Consider the following 16945-nt stretch of genomic DNA (forward strand, 5'->3'; position numbering starts at 1 on the left):
ACATGTCTAGCTTCATCTAGAAAATAAGTAGTTTTAATCTGTAACAAGTAATACCTGACTCTATTTGAGAAAAAATAAAAGAGTATGCAAATAGCAAAATATTCTGAAAATTCTATTTTTACAATGATGCCTAATCTTAAAACATAACTCAGCATCTGACATCACCTCATGATTTTTATGTTTGAATGGCTAGTCAAACAGAGAAGATTCTTTTGTAGTTTCATGGCACTTCTAGGCTTAGGTGCAATGTGGTAGCTTTTCGTTACTTGACCAGTTCTGAAGTTTCAGGGAACATTTCAGTCATCAGTGGGAAAAACCCCCGTAACGTGGATGAAAACTAGGGTAGAGGGACCCCTGAAGGGTAAAGGTTGTTGATGTGGACCCCATAGAGTTTTACAGTGAAGGTTTAAAGAATATACAACTTAGCAGCTACCAGTCCCCACAACTTTAATGCAGACTGCCTGTCATCACATTGATTTCATCCATGTCAAAACTGGGTAAGACTGTGTCCTACTGAGCAGTACCTGAAAGCCTGCTGGCCCCTCATCAAGCAACAAGTTTCCTCACACTTGCAGTAAGCACAGCTAGCGTTTTCAACCCTGTTGGTCAAAGAACTAGCTGATGGCAGAAAAACACATTTTAGCCTCTATATATTACTTATTTCAGCTTTACCCTATAACCCAGTTCTGTTCAAAATAGTGCTGACACCCTGAAACAAAAAGGAAAAGGAGAGAGAGGAGATAGGAGGAGAGACAAAAATTAGAAGGGGGCACAGAAAACTTCTAGCACAGAGGAAATGTAGATTTCTAGTGCAGAGTCCCATAGAGCAACACAGATCTGGCATGAGGGAGAAAAGGAAAACCATGGGTTAAGTAGAGGGGAAAAAGGCCAACAGAACCATTGTACACAAAGAGGGGGAAAGGGAAGACGGAACAGAACAGGGTGGCAGACTGGTGGGAGAAGACCTATGGAATGGACAAACGGTGCAGAGACTATGACTGCAGGCTAAGCTTTCAGGGGAAAAAATGAGGAAAGTGGCATGAGAAGACCACCTCCAAGGAGTGTGAGACTAGCCTGCTCTGGCATGAGAGCATGGGACAGCTGGCATGGGTAGCAGAAAGAAAATCAGGAACATGCAGGGCATGTGAGAGAAATGAGAGTTGCAAGCATCTGAAAGCAGAGGTGACACATGGGACACCTATAGGGAGATGAGTGGATGATGAACCTTGTTTACCTCAGATGCCACAAGACAAATAAAGGACTCCTGCAAATAACAATAGTGGTTGCAATGACAGTGACACTTTTTGCATTGCATATTAGCATGGGATGGGTGGTATGTTAGCTATAGCTGATGATACTTCATCAAAAGCCTTCTCAAACTGTGGGAGACAAGCTGAGAAGGATCTCAGGATCTCACCAGAATGAGTCTTCGGTGCCATTCCACTCAGCCCTCCAGCACTTAACTCTTATGCCTCCAGGGGTGGTATCCCTCTCCTATATTATATTTACCTTAGACTAAAAGTTAATATCCCTACCTTGCTCAGGAAGTGCTCAGGAGTAAGGGTCCTATGATCTTGATACAAAGTGTGAGCACCTCAGAATACAACTGAAAACACCCAGGGTGGTTAACACGTTATTGGTTTTATGAAAATATGTTTTTAATGCAATAAAACTTGAAAAACAATGTATTATGGTGTGTATTTGGACAGTATGACATAGACAAGATTGATTTTTCAAGTTGTGTTCCCATGATGTTTGCCATCATGTCCCAGCTTTTTGAAAAATATGTAGTAAAACTACTGCCTAATCCAAAGGAAGAATAACTAATAAAATAAACATTGCACAAAGTAGCTTAACACTTACAGGGTTAATGAATTCTATTTCTAATTTTTAAAGCACTCTCATCCCTGATACAGTCTATGTACTCCTGACCATTGCTCAAATACTAAAAATCACTGAATGCGAGTTTTGATATTATTAATATGATAACTGCCCAAAAAACAAAAGTAGAAATAGAAGTCTCTCTTATACCAGTATTATCCTCTGTTATAGGAGATACAGTATTTGTCTGATTATAGTTCAGAAAGTTTATCATTTGCTTACTTACCAGAAGTAATGCATTTTAGAAGACAATCAAATCACCGGATGGATGTAACCAAGTGAGCCTCTTTTTAAATAAAGAAGATTTTTAAATGGAGTAGGAATAATCCTCATTCATTTGTACATATTTATGTAAAATATCACTCTATCAGGTGTTTTAGAAGGTTTTAAGATATTAATTTAGAAAGCTGACAACCTGGAAACCGGATTCAGTATAGTTTTAAGGGAAATTCCACATTTTGGTAAGATAGGAAGAATTGCCTTCAGGTGATAAATTTTTACATTTTAAGGGACAGTTCTTCTCTTTGAAAGCAGCTTAGAGGTTTGAAATACTGAAAATAGTCCTAGAGGAGATTAATCGACAGTATGCAGGTAAAAGGGTCAATTATACAAAATAGCTGATTTGGTCACGTAGTTTCATGGCTTTACTGCACGGACAGAGTAGTAAAGAAGTTGATGATATCCTGTAGATGCAGTCAGGCACTTTGGCCTTACTAGAAACATGACGTTACCACACTCAAAAGATTTTCTGTAGTGATTATTAGTATACAGTATGACTACAATGACAATTCTTTGTTGCAACGGATAATCAAAATGAATATTTTTTCCTCTGCTTTCTCCTTGTGCTTATGAACACACCAATAAGGGATTTAAATATTTTCAGAGTCAGTCAAGTTAGCAGTAAAGCAGTAAAGCTGACTTACACTGCAGTTCATTATATTAAAAAAAAAAATTATACCCTACAAGTGTTTACTTTTGTGCTGCTAAACCCAGCAAGCTGGATACCTAGTGGAGAGGCAATGAAACAGGGCCTTACAAACCTCTCTGCAGATAGTGCAGCGTATTACACGGAAGATGTGGCGAGCAGTTCTATAGGTATGTGTGTGGCTGGTTTTTGGCAAGGTGATGAAGGGGCATTTCAAGAGCGTTGCTGGTGAGGGCTGCAGAGCTGCAATTACACATACCCATCTGTGCACTTTCATAGGCCTCATTACAGATCAGGTCTATTCACACACTTCCTGAGATTGCCCATCCAGGCAGGAAAGCCGAAAGAGAAGAGTTTGCTGATTTTCCTCTGCGCACCTGCGGCACTATGCCTACAAAATGAAACACGCGGCATCTTATTCAAAATACACGCTGAAAACCAGGTCCTCTATAACAATGAACACTGACAGGATCTGGAAATGTTTCTAATGCGCAGCTGGTGCGATCAGCGGGAAAATTTTCTAGAAGCGTTACTGAAAACGCTACCACGTTTTGTCTCTATAGAGGCAGCACCAAAGACTCTTCGCCTGACGAGCCTCCGGCAAGGCTACGCAGCGTCTTGTCGCCACCTAGAGTCAGTTCATCAAAATAAAAATCCTGCAGCGCTTTCCTTTTTCCTCCACTTAAAGAAAAAAGGAATCCTTTCTTCAGCATACCCAAACACACCCCTGCCTGTCACTCAGGGCCAAGCTTTTCCCTAGAAAAACCAAAGGTGTGTTTCCAGCAAGTTAACTCCCTCGGGGTGAACTCCTGGAGAAGGCAAGGCAGCCTGTAGCCTTGTTTTCTTGAGGGCTTGCAGAAGGACCGCTCGCACCCCCTGCTTCGGCAGTGGAAGTGCAACCCCGGCCTCTTTGGCTAAACCAGCTAACTCAGGAGTGGCAAACTGTGCGATTCACGTATTGTTGCTTTCAGTCACACAGGGATTTTGATGCACAGCACAGAGGGCTGTGAAGGCTGGCCACTGCTGTTCTAGCTCACACGAAAATGAAAATTGACATTACATATAATCCCCATGAAGATGAAATAACTGGTGCAAGTTCAGCCACTTCTTTGCATAGGCGAAGTATCCACTTCTACACTGGGCAGTAAGGCATTCGCTCACCTCTGAAATACAGTCGGTTTATCCACTTCTATACTTTCTCTTATTTTATACTCCGACTAATCCAAAAACAGCAGCTAAACAGAATTTAGACTAAGATCCCGATATTGTTCTCACTGCTCTTTCTCACATCAATTTTTAGGAACAATTTAGAAATGATTTGCACTGAGCAAATAATACCTTGGGGAATTCTGCAGCAACCCCTATAACAGCCATTCTGCAGTGCAGCCATTCCTACAGCAGAGAATAAAGGAGATTAGAGATACTTAGGCCCTTTTCACGGGCTGCCTGGTCCTTCTCTCTTCCTATCCCCATCAGATTAGGAGCCTCAAGCATGAGCTTTGATAATATACAACTGCTCAACCAGACATTTCACAAAAATAACTGACTTGATTCAAAACTTGAGAAAAGAAAAATAAATAGACAGATAGGTAAACAGGGTGAAGTGGTTGTTGAAAAAGTTAGGAATCAATCTCAGGAGAAATTCGGATCTTCAAAAGGCATTGGAAAAATATTAAAAATCTGTATTTGGAAACTGTAACTGGAAGGACAAAATCAAGAGCTTGTGGAAAATAACAGTTCCATCAGTTTCTTCATGCTGAATATGCTTTTCATAATGGATTTAGAATTCTTCTAAAATAGATTTCCCTCTAGGATCAGTTGTTTTTGACATTTATCGTTCAAAGCCAACAAGAATAATTTATAATATATACATTCTGCTTTGACTGTCAGTAAGAAATTTCTCAGTCTTCATGGCATATGTGGCCACTGCTGAAATGGCTGTGATATTTTTAAATGCATACAATTCTGCTTTTTGCTGAGGGAAGTTGCCATTTTGGGTGGCCACTTTAGGCAAATGGGAGACAAACGTTGGAAAACCTGGTCAGGTTCTCCCTTGACTTTTTTTCTCCTCTTCATTAAAGAAAATCACTTTATCTTTGGGTAAACAGCACCAACAAGATCTTCCTGAAAAAGATATTACTTTCTCCTTTCATGCCTCAGGAAACAGCACAGTCCCTTTTTGAAGATGAGGAAACTAGATTTTCGACATGAGATACAGTTTACAGAATAATCTCTTAGTAAAGATCTTCACAAACAAATGACACATCCACCCCTTGTTTGGGCAGCTTTGACACTTTAAACACTCGAGTGGCATTAATTTCTCTTCTGCTTTTGGTAGGCATAGACTGAACTCTCATACCCAGGGAGATTCAGAGGATGAGGAGGGGACATGGTGAACTTTTCAGTAATTCCTGATAACCGTACGTGCTGACAGATCACAGCCTTTACTTCACTACCATGTTTTTATTATTCTGCATTGGGTCAGCATAGAGAATTTTGAGGAGATGATTTTCCCTTGACATAATTGGCACAACTCTCTCTGAGGTAAGCGAGCCTCCTCCTGAAGAAAGTGAGTGCTTGTCCTGGGCATGAACACCATCTTTTTAAAGCCAATGGGTACGAGATTAGTTAAATGAGGTGCTTTACAATGAAAGTACAGTGGCTCAAAGATACGCAAAGCCATTTCAGAGTTGAATTGGAAAGAAGCTTAAGTCATGCAAGAAATACAATTTTCAGAAGGGCAGAACTATAGGAATGACTGCTACTGGAAACCGCTCGCACTGTAATTCTGTAGTGAAACCTACTAGACCAACTTATTGAAGGCTCTGGAATTTTCCAAATTAAATAATACTGTAGGTAGAAATCCAGATGTTATCCCTTGCACGCCACCGAAGCAATTTTTTTCAAAACATACATTTCAGTAGTTTGTAAAAGTTTAAATAAAAATAAATTGAAAAAAATTTTCTTTGCAATCTACTTTCTACGCCTTCATTACCAAAATCGAAAAACTATGGAGCAATTCATAGCTGGCTGGCTTGCTGAGAAAGATTAACCTTTGGTTCAGGTGTGCTCTCCGGAGTGTGTTTAATCTGCCTCATAGGAAACATGCAAGCAGCATCTGCTCTTTTTCAGATCTATATGAATAAGTAAAACCAAAGCTCAAATCAGTATCCAATGTAGATCTCATTATAGTTTAAGTATTCCCAAGGATGTCCCCACAGATGTTTATATCCAAAGCCTGAACTTCTCTGTGGAACAGACACCCACATAAAGCAATAAGGCATTATAGCTGACGAGAAGCCCAGCATCAGTAAAAGCAACAACTGCCGGAGACCTCAGGTCCTTCCATTCTGAAGGTATAAGAAGGAAAAGACTAATACGGAAAGTGAACAGAATGAATGGGGGTTAATTTAAAAAAGGCAGGGGAATAAGATAATAGCTGCAGATTTGAAGGAGTCAGATGTGCAAAGCAAGACCTTTAGTCTCTGAAAAGCATTTATGCAAACACTCTGGCCAAGTCCTGACCACACAATCATTCCCTCCCAGGAAAGACCATCAATGCATGAAGTCTAAGCAATGGCCACTTCTTTCTGAGATCCTTTAGCTCTCAAGCTTTTAAGGGGGCAGGCTTGGGCAGAAATGAAACATAATCCTCATACCAGTAGCTGTCTACTGAATGTTAACACATTTTAAAATTTATGTTACTGTAAACTTGAGTGCTTTCTTAATACACTAATGCTTTGTGCCTGTCTCTGTCAACATCTGTACAACCACATAGCTATTAATCCATAGGGTACTTTCAGGTAACACTGACGGAGGAAGAGTGGTTTCCAAAATAGTAAAATCCTACCGCTTTTGTGGAAATAAGCAGCTAAGCAGAGGAAAAATAATGCATTAATGCTCCCCATGGAAGGAAAATGGTTGAAACTCACCGTTTGTTAAATGGTTGATTATGTACCCAAGCAAGAGCCGTTAGTTCTGATTCTCATGGGACTACTCGCTATTTAGTAGCCTCTCCACTTAGCACCTGCTGGGATAGCTGTAGTCAGACCTAAAACAAATCTCCAAAAGCAACGCAAAGTTGGCATCAACAAGTGTAAGACTAGCATCCTGTTGGCTCCTTAGTGGTCATTTACCCTGTCACGGGGTAACACGACCACGACGGGGTATCAGAGCACACGACCAAGGTAGCAATAACGTCTTTTTTTTTTTTTTAACAGTGGATTCATCTTAGTTTTGCAACTCACCTATTTACTGGAGTAGATCTTTCTCCATAGTTTTTCCAATATGAGCAGATGATCAGAAGTTATAGTCTTGGTCAATGTCACCACCAGGGCCCTGAGTGCATCACTAGGCCTCAATGGCGCTGACCAGCCTCCTGTGGGGCATCCCCCCATCCCTGGCCATGGACCCAGGACCCCATTTTAGCTCATCCTGGGCCTAACCCTGAGGTGACTGCTCAGCCTCGGCTGCCTGTTCCCTTCTGAGGTGGTGGGATGGGCCCAGGCTGTGAGCCATGGCCCATGCGGTGCCTTGATAGCCATACTATAGAATTATCAGTGCTCTTCTTTGAACCATGTCACGTGATTTCCTCGTATCTGTGCTACTCAATCTGTCATTCAGTTTCCTAGAAGAAAGAGCAGAACCCACAGAATAAATTTATAGGGCTTTTGTAAACCTTCTCTCATGTACTGGCAAGCTCATCATGACAAAAGAACTCAGGAAAATTAGAGAAAAGGGGGTCTAAAGACAAGCAAACTGGCTAAAATGATATCCATATGCTGCATCTTGTTGCTTGTCAGGTTAGGCTATGATGGCTAAGGAAGTTTCTGACCCCAGCTAGTCACCTGTTCAAATAAATCTGAAGGTGACCATGAGGGAGAGCCCTTGGCCACCACAATCCACATCCTAGTGAACTGAATTAGCCACAGGCAAATTCAGTTTATGTCAACAAACTAGGCTGGTGACTGTGGTGTGGGCAGACGGCCATTTCTGATGACTCAATCATGGGGCAAAACCTGTGGCAACGGGTGGCCAACTTGGCTTGGTAGCATCCCAGATCACATCAGCATGAACTCCCAGAGCTTGAGAGTCAGGGCACCCTGGACGTAGCTTAATTTATTATCTTTGCATATTTGTCACTCCTTCCTCTTCTAAAAGGTCACAAAGTCGTCTCTGCCAAATCTGTAGTCTAGTTCCATTACGCTTAGATTAAATATATTTGTCACAGCTTTAGCGAAAACTTTCAATTTTTCATTTCTCCTTTTCACACTGCTCATCCTCCCACCACACGTCACCTGTTTCCTTAACCTCCCACTCAAGGAAACAGTGCTTCCCCTTTCCAGGTCTTATATGTGTCAGCATGGTTACTAAATGTTTTGCTGATGGCAGGTCATGTGCAGAGGTCTGGACCAGAGGCATGAGGGAGGCTGCGGGAGCTGAGATCTGGGAGAGCCTGGTATCCTACCGTCTTGAACAAAATGGTTCCCAGGGACTTAGCAGGAACTCAGATGAGCATAAAGGAGAATGAAGGATCAACTGTCAATATACAGAAGGAATGTAAACATAAGACTGAATATATTTAAGCCTTCAAAATGCTTTTAGTACAAAGTCTCTTTTTCCCTCAAATCTCCAATTTTTACTCCTGTGGAATGTCTCCATTCAGGGCAGAAGAAATGAAACGCTCATAAAACATCCTTCCAATCTGAAAAGGAAGATTCAAAGCAAACCTGAGCGCAAGGTAACATTCTTTTCACTCCTGCAGCACGATGTATAGTTACAAATGGCCGTTTCCTTCAGCATCATTCATAGTGTGTTTGCTGTTCATTATTGCTTCTCCCTGGGTGCAAGTAACAAGGAGTAAGACAGAAAATAAAGAATCACAGAGCAGTCACTACAGGTCCAAACAGGCAGAGCTGGGGATTACCCAGAGCTGGGTGTGCTCTACTACAGGGGGAGTTTGGTTGTGATTAGGGGGGGTCTAACGGGCTCTGTCCCCTGCTTCAGGCAGAAATCACAGAATCACAGAATCACAGAATGGTTGAGGTTGGAAGGGACCTCTGGAGATCATCTGGTCCAGCCCCCCTGCTCAAGCAGAGTCACCTAGAGCATATTGCCCAGGATCACGTCCAGACGGGTTTTGAATATCTCCAGGGAAGGAGACTCCACTACCTCTCTGGGCAACCTGTTCCAATGCTCTGTCACTCTCACAGTGAAGAAGTTTTTTCTCAGGTTTAGGTGGAACTTCCTGTGGTTCAGTTTCTGCCCGTTGCCTCTTGTCCTGTTGCTGGGCACCACGGAGAAGAGGCTGGCCTCATCCTCTTGACACTCCCCCTTCAGATACTTGTACACGTTGATGAGATCGCCTCTCAATCTTCTCTTCTCCAGGCTGAACAGGCCCAGCTCTTGCAATCTTTCTTCATAGGAGAGATGCTCCAGTCCCCTCATCATCTTTGTAGCCCTCCGCTGGACTCTCTCCAGTAGTGCCATGTCTCTCTTGTACTGGGGAGGCCAGAACTGGACACAGTACTCCAGGTGAGGCCTCACCAGGGCTGAGTAGAGGCGCAGGATCACCTCCCTCGACCTGCTGGCAACACTCTGCCTAATGCAGCCCAGGAGACCATTGGCCTTCTTGGCCACAAGGCCACACTGCTGGCTCAGTGAAGGACAAGCCATACAGATGAACTAAGGAAGAAGACAGGTGAACTAAAGCAACAGCTGGCTATTTAAATAAAGCTGAGGTCTAGTGAGTGGACAAGCACTTTCTGTTTCACTGAGCACTATAAATCAGTACCTACTCAGTGTGTAGGCAACATGCATGCATGTCCAGTGCAATTAGCCCTAGCCCTTGAGGCCATGATGGCTGAACTACAAGTTCTTAGGGTAAAAGGGAGAGGCACTAACAACCCCTTTGGGATCATCACTGAGCAGTCCTACTTCCAGACTTATAGTCCCTGTGCTGTGGAGGTGGAGGAAAGCCTTGTGGCAGGAAGTCTTACACTGGGGAAGGCAGAAATGCCCTCACAGGTTGAGGATACATACACTTTTGCATTGAGACTGCTCTTCAGACGCCAGTTTTCAGGTAAATATAGGCTACAATGAGACAGTGGTAGAGGGACACTGATACATACATTCATGTGGTTTTGTGATACTGGGTAGGACTGCATGCTGATCAAACTGCTGGATGCAATACCTGCTGGGTGGATGGCATGGGGTCTTTGGACTGGCTCCTGGGGAAGGCTTGAGGGAGCCTTTGGGTACAGTGGATGGGATAATGCCATCAGGAAGGGAGCAGAGAGCTCTCTTCTAGAGGCAAAATCTATGCAGGCAGGTAGTAAGCCACAGAGGCCAGGATCTCTTTGGAAGCTTCAGCTGGAAGGTCTCCAGCACAGCAAGCAGGGCTGAACTGGGAGAAACAGGCACGAGTTCTCAGTGAGTGGGTGAGAAATGATGTGAAGGCAAAGGATTTGGACTTGTTAGAAAATGGGAAAACCTTCAGCACTTATGCAGGTTGGAGTCAGGTGAACTAAAATGAAATTAGGCTGATCGCACTGAAAAAGATGTTAGGAGATATTTAAAATGGAAGGGGGAAGCTGGCAAGTGCTAAGCACACATGATTCAGGATGGTACAGACTTAAAGAAGGAAGTCAGGAAAACTGTATCCACCAGAGAGGAGCAGGGCATAATTTGGTGAAATTTACACATAAAAAAATGAAGAATAGTTGAAACAAACAGAATCTCATGTAACTAGAGCAGAGAGAAAAAACCAAAACAACACGTAAGGCCTTTTTTATGAATGCTAGAAGTCTAATAAACAAGATGTGTAAACAAGAATGCCTGACTTCAAACAGGGATAGTCTCATAATACTTGTGTCAGAAACTTGATAGGAAAAAGGCAATTGATCAGACACTGTAATGCCAGGGTACAAAATATAAAGAAAAGTTAGAAGATGCAACGCTAATAGAAAAGTGGTAATATATATTAGAGAAAGCTTAGTGTCGAATTCGGATAGCAAGCTAGCTGTGTTTACAAGCAACACAGAATCCACAGAGATTGACATTCCAGGCTGAAATAAGAAATGTATAGTATTATGATTAGACCAGATGTCTGTATCTATTACATGTGGAGGGAGATTAGAGGAGCTGCAAGTGAAGAAATGTAACAGAAACAGGAAAGGTCAGTTCCCCAAGTGCATATTGGGCAAATGTCACATCAGGGATTGATGCTGAGAAAAAAGATCAGTATTGCTTCAAGAAGGTGCCCACAAAAGAAGACGACACTGCTACCTTCGACCTGAGCAACAGGCAGGACCTGGTTCAAAATGCTACTGCTCAAGAGACACTTTGTAACAGTGACCACAGTGAGATCCAACATTGTCGCCTAAGGAACAAAAGCCAAAAAGTTGGCTACGATGGGACTACATAGGAAGAAGGAAGCTCGTTAAAAAGCAACTAAAAGGGATGCCTGAAAACTAAAATGTCTGCATAGCGACTACGTAAACATAACATGTCGGAGCACATTTGCTCTAAAACGCTTTGTATAGACAAAGACTTTGGAAAAACCCAAAGGAAAGCTGACATGGCTAACAGCAGGATAAAAGAATTTATTAGAAGCAGAAGAGTTCCTTCAGAAAATAGAAATTATATCCAAGCATGGTAAAATAGAAAGAATCATAAAAATCTGTCAAGTTAAATGAAAACCGCAACAAGGGCAGCCATATCCCAGCAACGATTTACAAGACACAAAGGTCCATCAGGAAAGTCTCTGAAAGAAATTAAGGCACCATGGGATAAGAGGAAAAGTCTTCTTATGAAGAACCTATTAAAAGAGCAGAAATAAAAGGGCAGCGCACCCATACAGAGGAGGTCTCCAGCTATGTTCCACAGGGGTTTGTTCTTGGGGTCCTGCTGTTGCACGTATTTATACATGAGCTGGAAAGAGGGCTATAGGGTGAGAAGACAATTTGGTGAAGGCACAAAGTTATAATGCATGGTAGAGGGGAACGACTTAAATCTCCTCAGTCTGGGTAATTCTAGTGAAGTGTCACTGTATGCTTGCACTGATTTGCACTCTTTGAAAGACATGGAGAAAACCAAATGAACATGGGGGACAATAAATGAGAGAAGGGAGGGGGGTGAAGGTCAAAGAACCAGAAATGTATAGATAGAGAACCAGAGGGGGATGCACCCCCAACAGCTCCTGAAGGCATCCCAGTGCCTAGTGGTGCTGTGCTGGGATGCCAGATAGGAGAAAAGAACAGAAATAGGCCAGGATCCTACGGCCAGATCCAGTCACCAGGATCCCCCTCAACAAGCTTCCTCTTTCTGTGGCTGGAGATGGTGAGGGGAAGTTGATAAGGAAGTCCCATGACTTAGTGGGACCTCGGGTGGGGAAGGTATAAACAAAAACCACCAGGAGAGGTTCTGCAGGAGCCAGAAGAGGGCCTACAGCCTGACACTGTTGATCTGGTGAGTCCCCAGCTGCCACACAAGGGCTGAAGGACCTGTGCACCCTGCTGTTAGCACCCCCATGCTCCTGGCCAGGACGCTCCCCGACCTAAGTCCCTAGTGGGCCATGGGATCAGCTGGGAGTGCGGAGTTACTCACGAGGGTTTTTCACCCTCTTGCAACTGTAAGAAGTCCCACCAGCACACATGTCCAGGAGGACATAAGGGCAAGGGAAAGGAGAAAGGGGAGCGCCAATGCAAAGAAGTATCTCCACAGCGTGATTTGGAGGCAGACCAGCTGGATATTATAGCTCTGCTAAAATAGTGCATGGCAGAGAGTGGTAAGGAGATGCAAAGCCCAGGAAGGATCTCCACAGGGCTAGAGATGTGGGGGAACTACTCCTGTACAAGACTTACTAGAGATAGCAGGTGATAATCTGCTCCTTGCCTGCTAGAGCAGGCAGCAGGGGCCACCTTGGGTGGAGGGTGAGCAGAGCAGGGTCCACCCAAATCTGCAAACCATGGTCCCAGGTGTCCCTAGTCCTGGTGATGCCAACACCGTCTGGCGCACTGGATATAAAAGAAGAACCGGGGACTTGTTAGAAATGATATTCTAACCCATACTTCCAGCAGACGCTGCAGGGTGAATGCAGCATCTCAGCCTGCTCAGCCTCCCTGCTATCTCACTGGCTGCTGTTGGAGACAAGATGCTAGACTAAATGGATCTTTAGTACAGCTTTTCTTCAGTTCTTACAGTTGTATGCATAGATATGGGGTAAGTTCTTGCTCCTGTTTGCTTGAAGGCAATTTCTAAACTCTCAGGGCAATATTTTCCACAGAAGCTTCTTATCTTGGGTACCTCCACTTTGGGTCACATTTCAACTTCTACATGCGTATACCTAACCACAGCCTTGACAAACTGGGCTGGTACATCTCAAACTGCACATCCCAAGGTCCAGACGTTTTACAGAGTGGCCATTTGCGTACAGTTAATTTGCTGTTGTTTATTAAATTGGCAGCAGAAGCGAGTCTGTAGGGCAAAGCTCTGAACCGCATAGCGGCTCACAGTTGCAGTTTTACTTTTTCTACTCCTGGCTTGCCACTGACTTAACAGCAAAAGCAGATTCTGAATGAACACCTGCCGTGAAAGGGTAAGGAAGAGAACTTTGTTCTTAAACTTTTGTTGACTCCAGTTAATGAGTAATCTGCATACCTCTCAGCTGCAATCTGGAAACCATCAGTTACTTTTAATTGTTGATGTGGTGAGCATCAAGATCCTAGTATGACAGGAAAGGAAATGCAGTGACTGCAGCTCTGCTGGGCCTCTCAAAATACATGACTAAGTATTTGTTGCTGTGGGATCTTCTGTGACTGTTCATTCAACTGACAGTGCCTATGATCTGACATTACACATAATACGTTATTTATTACTATCATTTACAGAAATGTAAAACAAAAGCCTCCCTGCTTTTACCACTTGAACAGACACAGACAGTTTTTGTTGCTGCACAGGAGGTTAATAAAGTAAATTAATAAATAAATAGATAAGTAGAAAGTCTTCTGTGTTCCTGAAATAATAGACGTAAAGCGCATGGATGAACCTAATCCAAACAGAAACCTGAACACACTGGAGCAATGTATCTTTGACCATCATTTGCTAATACAGAAAAATCTGTGCCATGCTAGAAATGCTGTTTTGTCACCTCTGCCTTAACCTTTGGTGCTTCATTGTGGAGAGCTCTGCAGCCTGAAGAAATAAGTTTTTTTTGTTTGTTTTGTTTTGAAATGAGGGAATATCCAACACAGGCACTACTTAGAAAGAATACATTGTGCTTCCTGATGAACATCAGAGCTCGGGGCAAATATATGAAATAAGAAGGGATCTGAGATGTCTTTGGCAGCTACACATTGGAATGAAAAATAAGTGATGTGCTTACCTGAATATCTAAAGATGCCAGTACTGACTTGCTTCAATGGAAAAGGACATGATTCCATGAGCAGCATTCCCAAGACTCTGTCAACACTGGAAAAATATAGTCTTGACTTTTTAACCTTCTCCCATGAATCCATCCCACATCCTTGTGTTTCTAGCCTCATTTCCCACAGAGAATGAAACTTCTGTGATCATGCCATCCGGCTGTCTATCAGCCGGTATGTGCCGAACCTGCTTTCTTTCAATCTGAGAGAAGGATAGGGGCTGAAAGAGAATTAAGTGCCTGCGAGGTTCATGCAAATCAGCAGCTGGGTCGAAGACAGAGACCCAAATTAGTGGTCTTGCTAGGAGAGAGGGAGGCAGAACTTGGCCGCTCCGTAGGCTGCTTGTTAACGTCCGTCATCACATGTGCTGCTCTGGCCTCACCATAGCACATGGCGTCTCTTGCTTAGTGAGATAGAGGGCTTACGGTTGTTGTAGCGAGTGACATGGTGAGGGAAGGAGGGGAAGGGGAAATAGGACACATCCGTAGGAAAGCAGGTCGCTTCAGTTCCACAGAACAGCGTGTTTAGCAATAAACTTCCAGTCACTCGTGTCACCATGGAGCTCCTGCGATTTCTAAGGGCCCTGCAAAGATGCAGATCCATTTCTCACACTGAAGCAATCACAGCCTCCTCACTCCCATCCCTAACCTGTTCCTGCTGACCTCCCTTTGCTTCCACTCAACAGGAGTGGAAGGAAACTCAGAGCAGCTTCCAGGACTCTGGAGATAACAGACTTGCTCTTTGAAGCCATATAAAAAAGCACCAAGAGTTAGGATGGAAAGCACAGCTCTGTTCAAAGTTTCCCCAGAGAAAAATCCCAACCAGGGAAAGTTTAGAAGCAGAATGATTTCTCGTCCCCCAGCAGGGAGTTTCAGTTTCTGTTTTTCATGTCTTTCTTTCTTGCTTCACACATTTTGCTGTGGAGCCACAGCTGAGTTTGCAAATACTTCTGGAGGAAAAGGGCTGTTTTGCTTGAAGCTATGCCTGTCCTAGAGGGAAAAACCATGTGTTCAAAACATGTTAACTCCTATGTTTTAAGTAAGCAAGGAGGAATGTTTTTTAACAACACCTTGGCAAGTGTGTATGGCCTGTGAGTTTCCTAAATCAAGCTGAAGTCTGCCCCTTTATGCACACCTATTTTTCCACTTCCCTGTGGGCAGTCTGATGACATCAGACTTGAGCATGCTTCAGCCCCCTCTAGCCTATATCTGGCCAGCCCATCTGGGGAAAGATTACTGTGGTTTGGCCCACAGTTGGGGCAGTAGTTTACTGTGAGTTTGTCACTATGGGTTTCCTTACAACCCAAGGGGAGGCACAGGAGGGTTTTACCTCAGGATTGTTTATGAAGGGTAAATGTGTAGCTCTGCAGGACTCGTAGACGTGTGGATGAAAGCTGATTGCCCTTCTCAGAGGTAGGCTTGGTGTGTGACTGACACATGGGGGCAAGAGAGCTATCAGTTTAGTGAAGAACAGATGTGAAATATATTAACTGGAGCCCTCTTCTCTCCAAGATTTCCTTCAGCAAAATGCACTCACTTCAATCTTCTCTGCAAGGACTCTATTATCTCACACAGAACAAAGCAGCAAGAATTCAGTTTTTCTCTCTGTCTAGAGAGATCCACCGGGGTTTAGTACCTATCTTCTACCTACTGGTACCTATCTTCTAGGTAATGGATTGAGGTATTTGCAACAGGGAACAGGAAAAGATGTACAAAAAAATAAAGCTTAGAGCCTGTTATACTTACTACATCTATCGATGAAGATAGAAGCAAACAGCTTTAAGAATAGGTAGGCTCTTTCAACAGTGAGGCCCCTGGTGAAACTGTCGTCTGACTTCCCTCGCAGCACAGCCTGGAGTTTCCTAAAGCAATACCCACCGTTACCCAGAGCTTACTGGGCTCAGATGGACTTTCGTGTGCTGAGGACCTGACAAACTGACTTCTCCTCTCAAAAGATGATTTGGCTTCAGGGTGCCCAGCCTGATGTGTCTTCCAGGAACCTGACTCTCTACCCATCAAAACTCAAAAATCTCTTAAACGACCTCTGATCATCTTGATGTCAGTAGCCTAAAGATAACAGCCAGAACGGGTTTCCAAAAATAGCAATGTCAGCAGCTTTCATAGTTTCATGATTTGTGATCAACCTCAGACTTCCTCAAAAATTCTCCAGGGGGAAACAGCTCTTACAGACTGCAAGGAAAGGATTTTTTATTTTGTTTTTCAAACATCTAGAGGGGATGTCCAAACGGTACCTCTACTGGGAGCTGCCTTGATTTTTTTGCATAGGGAAATTTTCTAGCATATAATTTGGTAGAATTATGTCACTAGCTGCCCTTTCCTGTTCCGAAAATGACAAAATACACTGCGAAGAGGTGCTACTTCTAGATTATGAGTGTCTATATGGGGAGTTATGTGTGCAGCAATAGAAGTATAGTTCATGTTGTGCAGCCATGCAGTAAATTCCTGCTTAGCCCTTAGAGCCAAGTCAGTGTCAGTGTGTCCTCCTGATGTTACTACCTGAAGGCTGAAATGTGGCTTCAGAAGTGCCACTGAATATGCTCAAGCTTTTTCTTCACAGACACTGTGTTATTAGAAACAGCAGGACAAAGGCTGAGAGGAGATTTCAAGAGGCTGACAAACCTTCTCCCCTGCCATTTTGTCAAACGAGAGATTATTTCAGCACCAGTTTTGATGCCCTTCATGCTGATCCACAGTGC

At 43.3% G+C, this 16945-nt stretch overlaps 1 protein-coding gene across 1 annotated transcript in view; it reads right to left on the reverse strand.

Annotated features, from left to right (window-relative positions):
• Positions 1-16945, reverse strand: part of LOC138066135 (uncharacterized) — a 96402-nt gene that overhangs the window by 8181 nt on the left and 71276 nt on the right. The window contains exon 9 of the mRNA XM_068933747.1: positions 3066-3197. Within this exon, the coding sequence (XP_068789848.1) occupies positions 3109-3197 (89 nt within the window). The 3' untranslated portion in view covers positions 3066-3108. The remainder of the gene's footprint in view (positions 1-3065; positions 3198-16945) is intronic.

Source organism: Struthio camelus, chromosome 2 (assembly GCF_040807025.1).
Source record: "Struthio camelus isolate bStrCam1 chromosome 2, bStrCam1.hap1, whole genome shotgun sequence".
Classification (NCBI taxonomy): Eukaryota; Metazoa; Chordata; class Aves; order Struthioniformes; family Struthionidae; genus Struthio; species Struthio camelus.